We start from the raw sequence: 14,622 nt of genomic DNA, 5'->3' as shown, positions 1-14,622 counted from the left end.
CCCATGCTTCTGCTGAAGCGTATGTCCTGTAGACACAATGAAGTACTCATTTTTGCTTCAGACAAAGCTTACAAATCATTCAGTTAAGATCCAGAACCTGCAACCTATTCCTAAAAAACAGTAATTCATGTAAAAGCAAAGCTACCATAGGCTATAATGACTCACCAAGTGAAAATTCCTATGGGGCTATGATCCAGAACAGGACCACCAAAGCCACATCAGAGTTTCAATATTAGTATGTTATTTAGCTCCCCCAAATTCCACTCTATTTTTTAAACCTTTTTTAAAAAATTAGTTTATTTTATTTATTTTTGGCTCTGTTGGGTCTTTGTTGCTGTGCGCAGACTTTCTCTATTTGCGGCGAGCGGGGGCTACTCTTTGCGGTGCACAGGCTTCTCGTTGCGGTGGCTTCTCTTGTTGCAGAGCACGGGCTCTAGGCACGCAGGCTTTAGTAGTTATGGCTCGCGGGCTCTAGAGCGCAGGCTCAGGAGTTGTGGCACACGGGCTTTGTTGCTCCGCGGCATGTGGGATCTTCCCGGACCAGGGCTCGAACCCGTGTCCCCTGCATTGGCAGGTGGATTCTTAACCACTGCGCCGCCAGAGAAGCCCCAAATTCTAATCTATTTTTTTCTCAAAGTATCCAGCCTTTTTAATCAAATTACTGGGATTTGATAACGCTCTACTGAATTTATCCCCTCATTAGAGGAGCTTTCATCTGCAGGGCAAAGCCTGCTCTATAAAACATACAGCATGGAGCAGATCACATGCCTCCTGCAAGAAGCTTCAAGATGAAAAGAGTAGAGAAGGCTGGGTCCCCTATGCCCAATTTTCCTAAACTCATGGATCATACTGTCACTCCTTCAAAGAGTGACTAAAGAGCAGGAAATATTTCCTAACAACCTAAAACTGGGTTATGACAAAAAGCTTCTTCTTATAATAATATCTAAACTGCACTCAGTTTAAATTAATATGCTTAAAAAAGGTATTAATCATTATGTAATTAGCCTATACAATTTTCATAATAATTAAATTATAAATTTTCCAATTGTTCATTAATGCTAGTTAAAATTATTTTTATGATATTTTTTGTGAGGGTTTTTTTTTTTTTTTTTTTTTTTTTTTTGATGAGGTTACCACAAATGAGTGCACTGATCCCTAAACTTAGAATGATAAATTATTTTTCTTACTCTGGTGTTTTTCAGGAGTTGCCTCAAAGTAAAAACAATAGCATTAGTCTTAAGTTTTATTCTGGATTTGGTTGTCAAAACTGACTCTCCAAATCTCAAAACAGAAGACACAAATATAGGCTACTATAACAATATAGGAAATTTTAGGAAATTTTATGGAAATTTTATGTTTTTCTAATTTCCAATATTTGATCTTATTTTTATTTTTTAAATTAATTTTTATTGGAGTATAGTTGCTTTACAATGTTGTATTAATTTCTGATCTTATTTTTAAATCATGTATTAAACATTTTGATTCTGAAGTCTTACTATAAGAATCATCAGTATGGTATATGTAACTTTTTCTTAAATATATATTAAATTTTTATTTAATCAATTCAACAAATACTGAGTACCTACAATGGGTCAGGCATTGTTCTAAGTACTCAGGATGCATCAATAAACAAAGCAGACAAAAATCCCTGTCTTTGTGAAGTTTACATTCTAGTGAGTGAAGACAATGAATAATAAACATACTAAGTGAGGTATATAGTGTGTTAGAAGATTATATGTGCCATGGGGAGAAAAAGAGTAGTGTAAGGGGAATCAGAAGTACTGGAGAGAGGGGAAAGTTTCCGAGAAAGAAGCATGCCCAGCATGCTCAAAAACAGCAAGAAGCAATCTTTCAAAACTTAAGAGCCTAACTCATCTTTTTAAATTAAAAGCAAGGAAGAACAATATTTGAAAATTTAAAGAGTGCAAACTAATTGTGACAGACTGGCTAGTTGTTGACCTGACCCCCTTCCCTGATCTCCTGAGACATAACTAGAAATGGATCACAGTCTGTCTTGAAATTAGGTGTGGCCATGTGATTTGGTTCCAGAAAGTAGAATGTAGGTGGAAGTGATGTACATCTATTTCAGACCTGGGTCATTAAAAACTTCCCACATGGATCCTCCATGGTATTTCCCCTTTTGCAACAACCTTGGAAGCAAGTTGTTGAAGATGGCAGAGCTAGAAGCTGGAAGGAGCCAGCGTTCCTAAATCACCACCTGGAGAAATGCTGCTTACTAAATAGTAGCATTTAAGTGAGAAGTTGATGATTAGCCAGAGAAGCTAGTGTTAACTAATATACAAGTCTTGTTTTATTTTAAAATGTTTGAAAATATATAGTAGCTTCAAATGTGAAATATCATGTCATCAAGACTAATAATCCTCCAAAGAAAATACTTGCTCAGGAGACTAATTATAAAGTTCCAATTAAAGTTTCTAGATCAAAAGCTAGAAATCCTAAGACTATATCCAGTTTTCAGAGTACAGTTACAGGCACACAAATTGAAGGAGGAACATAATTTCCATAATGTTATATAGCATTTCCATTTTTTCCTGGGTAGTCTTTCCTACAAACACATTTCCCCACCATAAGGAAATTAAAATTCTACTATACCAAAATTGTTATAGACAACTATAAGACTATTTTTATCCATTTGCCAATTGTTTTTATAAAGTTCATTCACTCCCTTACTTTATTAGATGAGTCTTTCATACCTACTCTTCTCTTCACAACTTGCAACACTTTCCCCTCCACCTTCATTCTCAGTGGATGATCTTAATTCTCACTTCACTTAAGAAAATTGAAGCTATGAAACCAGAAGTTCTACAAACTCCCATCCACCATCGTGTTGTGATATATATGTTTCCTTTTCCCTTGTTACTATGGTAGAATTGTCTATTCTCCTAGTTAAGGCCCAGCACTTTAATCTTCCACCAGATTCCATTCCTCTTGCCTATTATAGGACATTCTACTTAAAAAAAAAAATCTTCTTTCTCTTCGGCATCATCATTTCCCATCATCCTGAATCTTTCCTTAATTATTTAAACTTGCTATTAATTCTTACATGTTTTAAAAAAGAATCTTCTCTTGACCCACTTCCATTTCAAGTAGCTATTTCATTTATCTTCTTCCCTTTTAAGGTATAACTTCTTAGTTTTCTTACTCTTAATGAAGATAGCTGTCTCCACTTTTTTCCTTCCATTCTTTCCTTAACCACCCCCTCCAATCGAACTCTACTTCACTGAAACTGCCATTGTTAAGATCACCAAAGTCCTCCCCATTAATAACACATTAATCAATTTTATCTCTGAGCAGTATTTAACACAATTTATCACTCCCTTCTTCTTTGAAATACCTTCTTGCTAGACTTCAGTATTACCCTTGCTAAATCTTTTATGGTTCCTTCTCATCTCTGATCTCTTCTCTTTTCTAGGTACAGTCACTCTCATAATTGTACATGTTCTCAACCACTCTGATAGCTTTAAATATGCTGTTGACTCCCAAATTTATATCACTCTCCTGGATCTGTCTCTAAGCCTACTTACCATCTCTGGATGTCTAATATACATTTTAGACCAAATATGTCCAAAATTACATTGCTCAGGCCAAAAATATTGACATTATCCTTGGCCTTTTCTTTTTTTTTTTTATCACATCCCACATCTAATCTTAAAAATAGATCCAGAAGTTGACCTCTTTACTCCTCTACTGCTCTCAGCTTTGTTCACACCACTACCATCTCTCATATGTATTATTAAAATAACCTGTTTTCCTGTTTTAACCTTTTGTCCTCTTTTCAAAATCTGTTCTCAATATAGCAGTCAGAAAGATCCTTATTTTAAAACATGAGTCAGATCACAGTTTTCTTTGCTCAGAAATATCTGCTAATTTCACATCTTATTCAGAGTAAAAGCCAAAGTTCTTACAGTAGCCTATAAGCATTACATAATCTGCCCACCCAAACTCCCTATCCTGTTAAATACCAGGCCTTTTCTCCTTATACTCTTCTTTTGTTCATTATCCTCTACCCACACTGGCCTCCTTGCTGTTTCCCAGATACACTAAGCACACCTCCACCTCTGGGCCTTTATACTTTTTGTTCCTTTTATCAGGAATGTTCTCCTCAAGATAGCCACAGGCTTACTAGTTATTCATCAGATCTTCAAATGTCATTGCACTGAGGGCCACTCTACATAAAATTTCAACCCTCTTCAATACTCCCTAATACTCTTACCTGTTTTATTTCTCCTTAGCAATTATCATTAACTAATATACTATGTGTTTTGCTTATATAGTTTATTTATTGTCTATTTTCCCCATTAAAATGTAAGCTCTAGAAGAAGAGAGGGCTTATTTTTGTTTCATTCATTCTTATATCCCCAGTATCTAGAACTGTGCTTAATTCTTAGCAGATATTCAATAAACATTTGCCGAATGAATGTTGAATAAATGAAGTATTTTAGGTAGTCATACTGGTGGAGGCTTTTTTCCCACAACTTAAAGCCATTTGTCAATTTTATAAATAGATAAATCAAAGCTGCTTCAGAACCGTGAAACTTAAATGCCCTCAAGATTTTAAAAATAAATAATATTAGCAAAATTATAATAATTAGCTGTTCAGATGACCTCACAGAATCAATGAGAAGTATTTGCATCTAAAATACTTTAATAGTAAAGAATAAATAGTAAATCTCAGTGTTCCTAGTGTTCAACGGACAACTTTACAGGTGTGAAAACTTAGCCAAAACAGCTTTCACGAATACAAGAAAAGGTAAAACCAAAATATAATCATCTAATTATCTGAATAGAATTACAAGTTTTTAAGTAACATGTGGTTATCTCCCATTTAGGCCAAAATATAAAGAAACAAATTATTTATGAAAATATCAAAAAAGTCTCAATTTCAGAAAATGTTTGGCTCTGTAGAAAATAAGAATAAAAAAATTAACTATAAATTTGCTGTTATTTAGGCTCCTTAATCACACTGATTTTCTGAAATTAAACAAATAGCTTTCCTGCTTCCTTTAGTTTTTGTTTCCTATCCATTTTAGCAATTATAGCCCAAGGGTCCTCCTGCATTTTCCTCATAGCTCCAAGATTCCGCGTACATCCAGTGGTTGTTAGAGATGAAGGAGTCTGAATAGGAAATAAATAAAATCATAATATGTTTAACTGAAAAAAAAAAAAAAGAATTAAATCCAGCTTTTGAAATTTGCTTTCTGAAATAAAATTTTAAAACTACCTTTTTTGGTGTTCTGACACAAAATTGAGAAATTGGTGGATTCTTCTTCTTGTATAGTTTTTTCAATGTCTCTTCCTCTGAAACCATGCTCTTAAAGAGAAATATAAAAATATAATTTGGAGGCTGTCACCATTAATATTATATTATTAAATTTTTGTCTACATCCCACATATGAGAAGGAGATGGAGGAGTACAAGGAGGGAGAATAAAAGAGGAGAGAGGGGAAAGGAAAAAAATAAAAAAGACTGAAGAAAGAAGACAATGACAAAATAAATCTTCAATCTGTCAAACAAGGACCTAGATTTTGATTCTATTAACTATATACCTAAAAGGTTATGTGGAATACAAGATGTGTATGAATAGTGTTTTTCTACTGATTTCTATTTCTGTTTCAGAGTCTTCATACTATGACTTTCCCCACCCCTTCTCCCAACCTACTTATTTAAATACACTTAGGCCTTATAATAAGCATTCATAATCCTATAAAAATTATAAATGTTGTCAATTATCAATTTATGAATATTTTCCCAAATAATAATAGCTAACACTTATTCAGTATTTCTTTATGTCAGGCACTACTTTAAGCACTTTGCATATTTTAATTAGTTTTAATCCTCACAACATTTTTATGACACACAAATACTATTATTATCCCCATTTTAAAGGTGAAGAACTGAGACACACAAATATTAAGTAACTTGCCCAAGACTATACAGCTAGTAAGAGGTGGAGCCAGGATTCAAATCCAGGTAGGCTGGCTCCAGAATCCATTTCCTTAATGAATATGCTACATAAATTTAGTCAGGTAAGCAATCAGTTCACATTATCTTTTCCTGCTCATTAAAGTCACACTTAACACAAATTTCAGAAGCTTCATGGATGAAAATATTCAGCCATTTTCATGAATTCTAAGATTTCAGCAGAATTCACTTAGTCACAAAGAGCTGACCTTTCAGATACACTCAAATCAGTATGCACCAACTGACCAACTTAGAAAAGATAAATTATCTTAAAAATCATATCGTAAACTATCATTAAAATTTTGCTTACTGTATGGTAACTGTATGTTCACTAATGGCTGCCTATATAAAAAGAATAAATTAACCTAATTTAAAACAACAAAAACTTGTCTGTCCTTATAACTCTGTTGCATTCATCTTTTATGTGCTTATTGGGCACTTGTATATCTCCTTTGGAGAAATGTCTGGTCAAGTCCTTTGCCCATTTTTCAACTGGCTTGTTTTTTGTCATTGAGTTACGGGAGTTCCTTATGTATTCTGGATATTAATCTCTTGTCAGATATATGATTTGCAAATATTTTCTCCCAATCTTTAACCTTTTCACTTTCTTAATAGAGTCCTTTGATGCATTTAAGTCCTTAATTTTGATGAAGTCCAATTTACCTATTTTTTTCTCTTTTTTGCCTGTGCTTTGGTGTCATGATATCCATGAAGTCCTTGCCATTCAATGTCATGAAGATTTTCCCAATGTTCTTCTAAGAGTTTCATAGTTTTAGTCCTTAGGATTAGGTCTTTGATTCATTCTGAGTCAGTTTTTGTATATGGTGTAAGGTAAGAGTCCAACTTCATTTTCTTGCATGTGGACATCCAGTTTTCCTAGTACCATTTGTTGAAAAAACTGTCCTTTCCCCACTGAATGATCTTGGCACTCTTGTCAAAACTCAACTGATTATATATGTGAAGATTTATTTCTGGGCTCTGTTTTTTATTACATCGGTGTATATATTTGTCTTTATGCCGGTACTATACTATTTCAATTACTAGCTTTGTAATAAGTTTCAAAGTCAAGAACTGTGAGTCCTCCAATGTTGTCTTTCTTTTTCAAGATTGCTTTAGCTATCTGGGGCCCCTTGCAAATCTGTATAAATGTATCGAATTTTCCATTTCTGCCAAAAAAGCTGTTGGAAATTTAATAGGGAACATGTTAAATATGTACACTGCTTTTGGTAGTATTGACATCTTAACAATGTTAAGTCTTCCTATCCATGAACACAGAATTATTTTTCTTTATTTTTAAGTCTTTCAGCAATGTTTTGTAATTTTCAGTGTATGAGTATTTTACTTTCTTGGCTAGATTTGTTCTTAAGTATTTAATTCTTTTTAATGGTATAGTAAATAAAATTGTTTTCTTAATTTCCTTTTTGGATTATTCATTGTTGGTGTATAGAAACATAACTGATTTTCATATGTTGATCTTATACCTTTCAACATTGCTGAATTTATCTATTAGGTCTAGAAGCTTTCTTGTTTAGGCTTTGTGATTTTCCATGTATAGATATGATCATGTCACCTGCAAATTAGAGGCAGTTTTACCTCTTTTTTACATTTGCATGCCTTTTGTTTTTTGTATTTGTCTAATAGTTAAAAGCTATGGCTAGAACTTCCAGTACAATGCTGACTAACATTGGTGAAAGTGGGCATCCTTGTCTTATTCTTAATCTTAGGGGGAAAGCTTTCAGTCTTTCACCATTGAGTATGATGTTAGCTTTGGTTTTCATTCATACCCTTTATCATGTTGAGGAATTTTCCCTCTGTCCTAGCTTTATGAATTTTTATAATGTCAATTGAGACGATCATTTGCAATATTTTTTCCTTTGTTCTATTAATGTGGTGTATTATATTGATTTTCTTATATTGAACCACTCTGGCATTTCTTGGATAAGTCTCATTGGTCATGGTAAATGATCCATTTACTATGCTGCTGGATTTGATTTGCTAATATTTTGTTGAGGATTTTTGCATCTACGTTCAGAAAGAATAATGGTCTACAATTTTCCTTTCTTGTGATGTCTTCATCTGGCTTTGGTATCAAGGTAATGCTGGCCTTATTGAATGAGTTACAAAGTGTTCTCCCTTCAATTTTCTGGAAGACTTTGAGAAGGATTGGTGTTAAGTCTTTAAATATTTGGTAGAATCCATCGATAAAGTTATCTGGTCGAGGACTTTTCTTTGTTGGGAGTTTTGGATTACTAACTCAGCTCTGATAAGGTTTTCTGTTTCTTCTTGAGCAGATTTAAGTAATTTGTGTATTTCAAGAAGTTTTTCTATTTGTATATTTCTTCTAGGTTATCTAATTTGTTGGCATATAATTATTCACAGTATTATCTATCTCTAAAATGTTGGTAATAACATCTCCAATTATATTTCTGACTTTAGGTATTTGCTTTTGTCAGTCTAGCTAAAGGTTTGTCAATTTAATTGATCTTTTCAAAGAAACAAATTTTGGCTTCATTGATTTTCTGCTGTTTCCTTTTCTCTAATTTGTTTATCTCCACTCTAACCTTATTATTTCCTTCCTCTGTCAGCTTTGGGTTTAGTTTGATCTTCTTTTTCTAGTTCCTTAAGGTATAAAGTTAGTTTATTGATTTCTTTCTTTTTCAATGTAGAAATTTACAGCTATTACATTTCCCTTAGAGCACTGTTTTTTCTGTCTTACGTAAGTTTTGGTGTATTGTGTTTTTCATTTTCATACATCTCTAAGTCAAATTTCCCTTGTGATTTCTTCTCTGATCCATTGGTTGGTTAGAAGTGTGTTAATTTCCACAAGTTTGTGAATTTTCTAATTTTCCTTCTCTTATTGATTTCTAACTTCATCTCTTTGCATTAGCTTTACTTCATATATTTTAAGGGTTTGTTATTAGATGTGTAAATGATTAAAACTCTCATAACTTCCCACTGTATTGAATCTTTTATTAATATATAATGTCCTTATTTGTTTCTTGTACTTTTTGATTTAAAGTCTATTTTGTCAGATATTAGTATAGCCATCCCACCTCCTTTTTGGTTACTATTTGCACATCTTTTTCCATCCTTTCACATTTAACCAATTTAAAGCTAACATGAGTCTCTTTTTGTTTACTAGAGTGTATAATCTGTTTACATTTAAGTAACTACTGATAAGGAGAGACTAACTTTTGCCTTTTTTGATATTCATTTTCTATATGCTTTATAGGTGTTCTGTTTGTTTGTTTTTGGTCACTCATTTCCTCCATTACTCTCTTCTTTTGTGTTTAGGTGACTTTTTTGGTAGTAAAATGTTTTGATTCCCTTCCCATTTTGTGTGTATTCTATAGATCATTTTTGTGTTTACCATGGGGATTACATTTAATGACCAAACATTATAGTAACCTAATTTGAATTTATACTAACTTCACTTCAATAGCCTGCACAAACTGCTCTTATACAGCTCTATTCTCCTTCTGTTACTGATGTCAAAAATTACATCTTTATATATTGTGTGACCAACAACATAGGTTAATTAAGCATTTGTCTTTTAAATTATGCAGAGGATAAAAAGTGAAGTTAGAAACCAAAATTACAATCATTTCAGCTTTTATAATTTCCAATGTATTTAACTTTATCAGAGATCTTTTCTTTGTCTAGCATACTTTCATTTCAACCTGAACAACTCCCTTCAGCATTTCTTGAAGAGAAGGTCTAGTGACAACTCCCTCAGCTTTTGTTTATCTGGGAATGTCTTAATTTCACTACATTTTTGAAGGACAGTTTTGCTAGATAGCAAATGCTTAGCTGACAATGTTTGTCTTTCAGCACTTTGAATATGTAAACCTACTGACTTCTGGTTCCAAGGTTTCTAATGAGAAATCAGCTGATAATCTTATTGAGGGTAACATATATGATGAGTTGATTCTCTCTTGCTGCTTTCAAGATTCTCTCTGTCTTTTGAATTAACTTATGTTTATCAGGTGGGGAAGGATGGAGGGAAGGGATAGTTAGGGAGTTTCCTATTGACATGTACATACTGCTATACTTAAAAAGGATAACCAACAAGAACCTACTGTATAGCACAGGGGAACAAATATATTATGTATTAAAAAAAAGATTCTCTCTGTCTTTCAACAGTTTGATTATAATGTGTTTTGATGTGAGTCTATTTGAATCTATCCACTTAGAATTCATTGAGGTTCTTGGATTTGTAGATTCATTTACTTCATCAAAATCTGAAAAGTTTTCAGCCATTTCTTCATTCTTTCTTCCCCTTTCTCTCTTCTCTTTCTGGGACTCCCACAATTCATATATTGATTTTTTGATGGTGTCCCACAAGTTTCTGAGGCTCTGTTCACTTTTCTTCATTCCTTTTTTTCTGTGCTTATACTCAATAGTTTATTGTCCTATCTTCAAGTTTACCAATTCTTTCTTTTGCTTACTTATATCTGCTTTTGAATCCCTCTAATACACTTTTCATTTCAATTACTGTACTGTCAATTCCAAGATTTCTTCTTGGTTCCTTTTATAATTTCTATCTCTTTATTGCTATTCTCATTTTATTCATACATTTTTCTGTTTTTGTCTATGTCTTCCTTTAGCTCTTTGAACATCCTTAAGATGGTTGTTTTTAAAGTCTTTGTCTAGTAAGTCCAATATCTGAGCTTCCTCTGGACATTTTCTGTTGATTAGTTTCGTTCCTTTGATAGGCTATACTTCCCTTTTCTTCATATGCCTTGTGATTTTGTTGTTGTTGTTGTTGAAAACTAGCCACTTTAATCTTATAATTTGATACATCTGCAAATCAGATTCTTCCCCTTCCCCAGGGTTTACTGTTTATTTATTTAGATTTGTTTTGCTTTTTGTTTTACTATTAAAAGTGTCTCTGTGCATTGGATAAGCCTGTGGTGAAAATTTGAGATCTTCCTGGTTTTTTTTCTGAGCCTGTGTCCTTCCCTGGGCATGGCTTTCTAAATGCCCTGTAAATGTGATTGATTTTGAATGTTCTAATGGTTGAACATCTGGCTCTCCAAAGAGGGAAAAAAAGAGAGAGATAAAAGTGCAGTTTGTTCTTCTGGAAGACAAATCTTCTGGAAGAAACTTCAGCCAGTGAGGTTCGAAACAATGGCAGCCAGACTCTGTACCTGTACCTCAGTGATCAGAATCAGCAGTCAGAACACTGAACCTTGATCTTCGGAGGACAAGGTCCTTATTGTTCACCCTGGTTCCAGCAAGACATAAGCATGGCCCTACCACATGGTTATAGGTTGAGTGATAGGTAGCCATTACCACTTTTAAGGCTGAAATTGACCAAAATTAACCATAACTTACCAGCCAAGTTTCCCTCTGGAAGTTGCAAGCATTCAAATAGTCTTTAGAGTTCCAAAATAAATTACTTCAGACAGTTTCTACCAGTACCATTGTTGTCTAGGTGGAGAAATGGGTTCCTGGCACTTCCTACTCCACTATCTTCTCTAAGGTCATTCTAGACAATACATTTTTAAATCTTACTTTTTATAATAATTTGAATGTTCACCAAAATTTAAATGCAACAGCTAAGAAAATTACAAAAATAACTAACTTCAAGTGATAATTATAACAAATAAAGCCGACTATGAAATATCTTTAGACTAGTTTAAACTGTAAAAAATAAAATAAAAATAAATAAAATACTGTAGTATGTTACTGTGTTACAAAGTTGTGATGCTCCTTTTAAAAATGAAATGAAATCATGAATCATTCTGAATCTCAGATAAGCTAAGAAACTAGCCTAAATTCACACTACTAGAAAAACAGTATGAATTCTAGTCCTGGAATATCTAATTCCATAGCTCATGCTCTTTCTAATAATTCTCATTACATTCTTTTAATATCTGGACTTCAGTTTGAACTGGCAGTTATTATGTACAATGACATACATAGGCTATGGAGCTAGACTGTTGGTGTTCAAATTTTGGCTCCATGCCTTACTAGTTATGTGACCTTAGGCAATGTAACAGTGTGACTCAGTTTCCTCATCTGTAAAATGAGAATAACAACCCTGTCTCTCCTAAAGCATGAGATTGTTTCAAGAAATAACTGAAGTAATCTGTGTAAAGTCTTTACAATAGTGCCTGGTTCACATTTTAATCATTAAAATGCTAATCATTATCTACAAAACAAAGAGATACTAGAGTAGGGATTTTCTATAAGTTAACTTCAATAATTACAATTTTAAGACTTCAGCTACTCATTATTCCAGAACAAATGAAAGTAGAGGATCCCAAAACAGTATAAAAGCTTGAAGGATCTCATAGCTATGAGTTGGAATAATGAAACAAATGACTTTAGCTGGAATTTTGTAATTAAGAATCTTTGGTAAATTGCTCCATTTCGTGTAATAAGGTTTATCTGATTTTAAATCAAATGAGTATAAGTTTAATTATTCTCAATAAATCATTATTATGCCTTAAGAAAATACTGATACGTGTTAATATGCTCATAGTAGGGAGTAATTGATGATACAAACTGCTAGGGGAACTATCCTCCTTAAACATGTCATCTTTAACACATTAACCCATTAAGAATCATAGAAATGTAATAGTTTTCAACCAATACCTTGATATAAATTTCAACCAATAAGTGGTATAAAATAAAAGAACATGTATAATATGCAAAATCAAGAGGGGTCTTGAATAACAAATTTGGCTGCAGCAAGATTAAAGATATTCACCTAGCCTTTCTTTAAAAAAAAAAAAGGAAAAGAAATAACACTCTTCTGGAAAACAAGAGGGTTAGTCCTCTCATATGACAACTATGTTATATCAAGTATTTCAAAATTTCATTGTTTTCTGAAGTTTATGGCGATTTTTTTAACCCTAATTTCTTTAAAATGCTGCAAAAGTAGAGGGTTCTGTGTTATAGTAGAGTTCTACTTTTTTTCAGTATTGCAATATAGATACTATGCATATATATTATACATATACATCAAGAAATAATATAGAAATATAATAATGTAAACAAATAATAAATGCTGATTATTTGTAATAAGTTTACCAAAAGATCAGTAGTTTCTGAACTATCTGAATTAATATCAAAATCGAAGACCATTTTTCTCTTTTTACTACTTTCTTCAGTGGGTACATTCTTGTTTTCTCTTTGCTGAATTTTTAGTTTCGTTGGTGTCTTCACAGTATATGCCTATTCAAAAAGAAAAACAATACGTTATCCCATCAAATAAAACATATATTACTAATAAACGCAAGTTGAGGTTTTAGCAATCAATAATAACTCTCCATTATTATTGACATGTATATGAAGTAGAAATTTTGGATAAGAATTTAATTCAGAAGTTTTTGAAAAAAATCATGGGGGAGAGAGAAGGAGAAAGAGAGGGAGGGGCAGAGAAAGAGAGAGAAAAGAGGCACTCCAGCTTCAGCAGTCAACAATCTTAAGAGAGACTTTAATTTTTCTAACAATGATTAAGGCCCAAGACCTGAAATCTTTTCTCACTCCATAGAAATACTTACTGATTTATTTGACAAAAAGTTTGCTTATGTTTTGTTGACACAGTAATTCCATTAGTCAATGTTTAGTATTCCATATTACCCTGTAATATGTAATATGTAAGTTTTATAATTTTTAAAAAGTATCTTTAAAAAGTAAGGGCACTGATATCAGCAAAAATGGCAGAATAAGGAGCTCCAAAAATATGCTCTTCCACAAAGCAACAAAAATGCTGGTAAAGGTGGTCAGAATCAGCTTGTTTAGAACTATGGAAATTAACAAAAAGCTTGCAACAACCTGGAGAGTTTCTTGTTGTTGTTAATGGCTGAACTTCTGTAAGAAGAGCAAAATTAGCAGTATCTTAGCTTTTCCTCATCTCATCCCCTGCTCTCTAGCTCTGTGGTACCCTTAAAAAGTAACAGCCCACATTCCTGGTCCAGCCTGGCAGCCACTGGACACAGCAAAACAGAACTCTTTCAAAGTTTTATTCCCAAAAAGTTGTCATTATTTGACCTGCCTAGTGGTTCTCTGGATGATTTCATTTACAGGACTGTTGGTATTTGATCCAACTCAGAGCTCACTCAGTTAAAAAAAAAAAAAAACTTTCTCCTTGATGTGTGTAGGGTAGGGAATAATATTTGTCAAAAACAATTAAAGACAAGTGTTTTAACTTTGCAGCTCCCTGAGGCAATGATTAACAGTTGGGTGAATGACAGACTAACCAAAAACCTTAAAAGGACAGCTAGGAAATAAGATGTCCATAAGGGGCTTTGAAAAACTCTGAAATATTCCTGGAAGTACAGAAAGCCATGCTCACAGACAGGGCTGTAAGCACAGGAAAGACATGAGAAGGCCCTAAGCTCTTACCTGTGGCTCATCTTGAAGGTCTGCAAAAGCAGAAACTGAAGGCTAAGGCAGAGTTTTCTACTGTCTGGCTGAGTGTTGAAAGCATGCCTTAACATTAACTTAATAGTCCTTTGGCAAAGATTGTGAAATTTATTGATCCAGGTATTTAAGGAAATCTCTATTAAAACATTAGCTGAACATTAAGCTAACCACTGGAGACTTTAGTAGCACTCAAAGAATACAAACTTTACAGAATTAATTTAGAAAAATCACTAAACAAACAATAAAAACTATGACAAGCAG

The 14,622-nt window shown here is 33.2% G+C and overlaps 1 protein-coding gene across 1 annotated transcript in view; it reads right to left on the bottom strand.

Annotated features, from left to right (window-relative positions):
* Window positions 1-4,648: 4,648 nt before the first annotated feature.
* The window catches only part of SYCP1 (synaptonemal complex protein 1), a 154,742-nt gene continuing 144,768 nt past the window's right edge, over window positions 4,649-14,622 (bottom strand). The window contains exons 30-32 of the mRNA XM_027091053.1: window positions 13,024-13,167; window positions 5,243-5,332; window positions 4,649-5,136 (exon numbers count right to left, since the gene is read on the bottom strand). Of these exons, the coding sequence (XP_026946854.1) occupies window positions 4,999-5,136; window positions 5,243-5,332; window positions 13,024-13,167 (372 nt within the window). The 3' untranslated portion in view covers window positions 4,649-4,998. The remainder of the gene's footprint in view (window positions 5,137-5,242; window positions 5,333-13,023; window positions 13,168-14,622) is intronic.

The sequence above is a fragment of the Aethalodelphis obliquidens genome, unplaced genomic scaffold (assembly GCF_003676395.1).
Source record: "Aethalodelphis obliquidens isolate GAN/ISIS:26980383/991018 unplaced genomic scaffold, ASM367639v1 scaffold70, whole genome shotgun sequence".
NCBI lineage: Eukaryota > Metazoa > Chordata > Mammalia > Artiodactyla > Delphinidae > Aethalodelphis > Aethalodelphis obliquidens.
The sequence above is the reverse complement of the archived record's forward strand: the minus strand, read 5'-3'. Positions and strand labels throughout refer to the sequence as shown.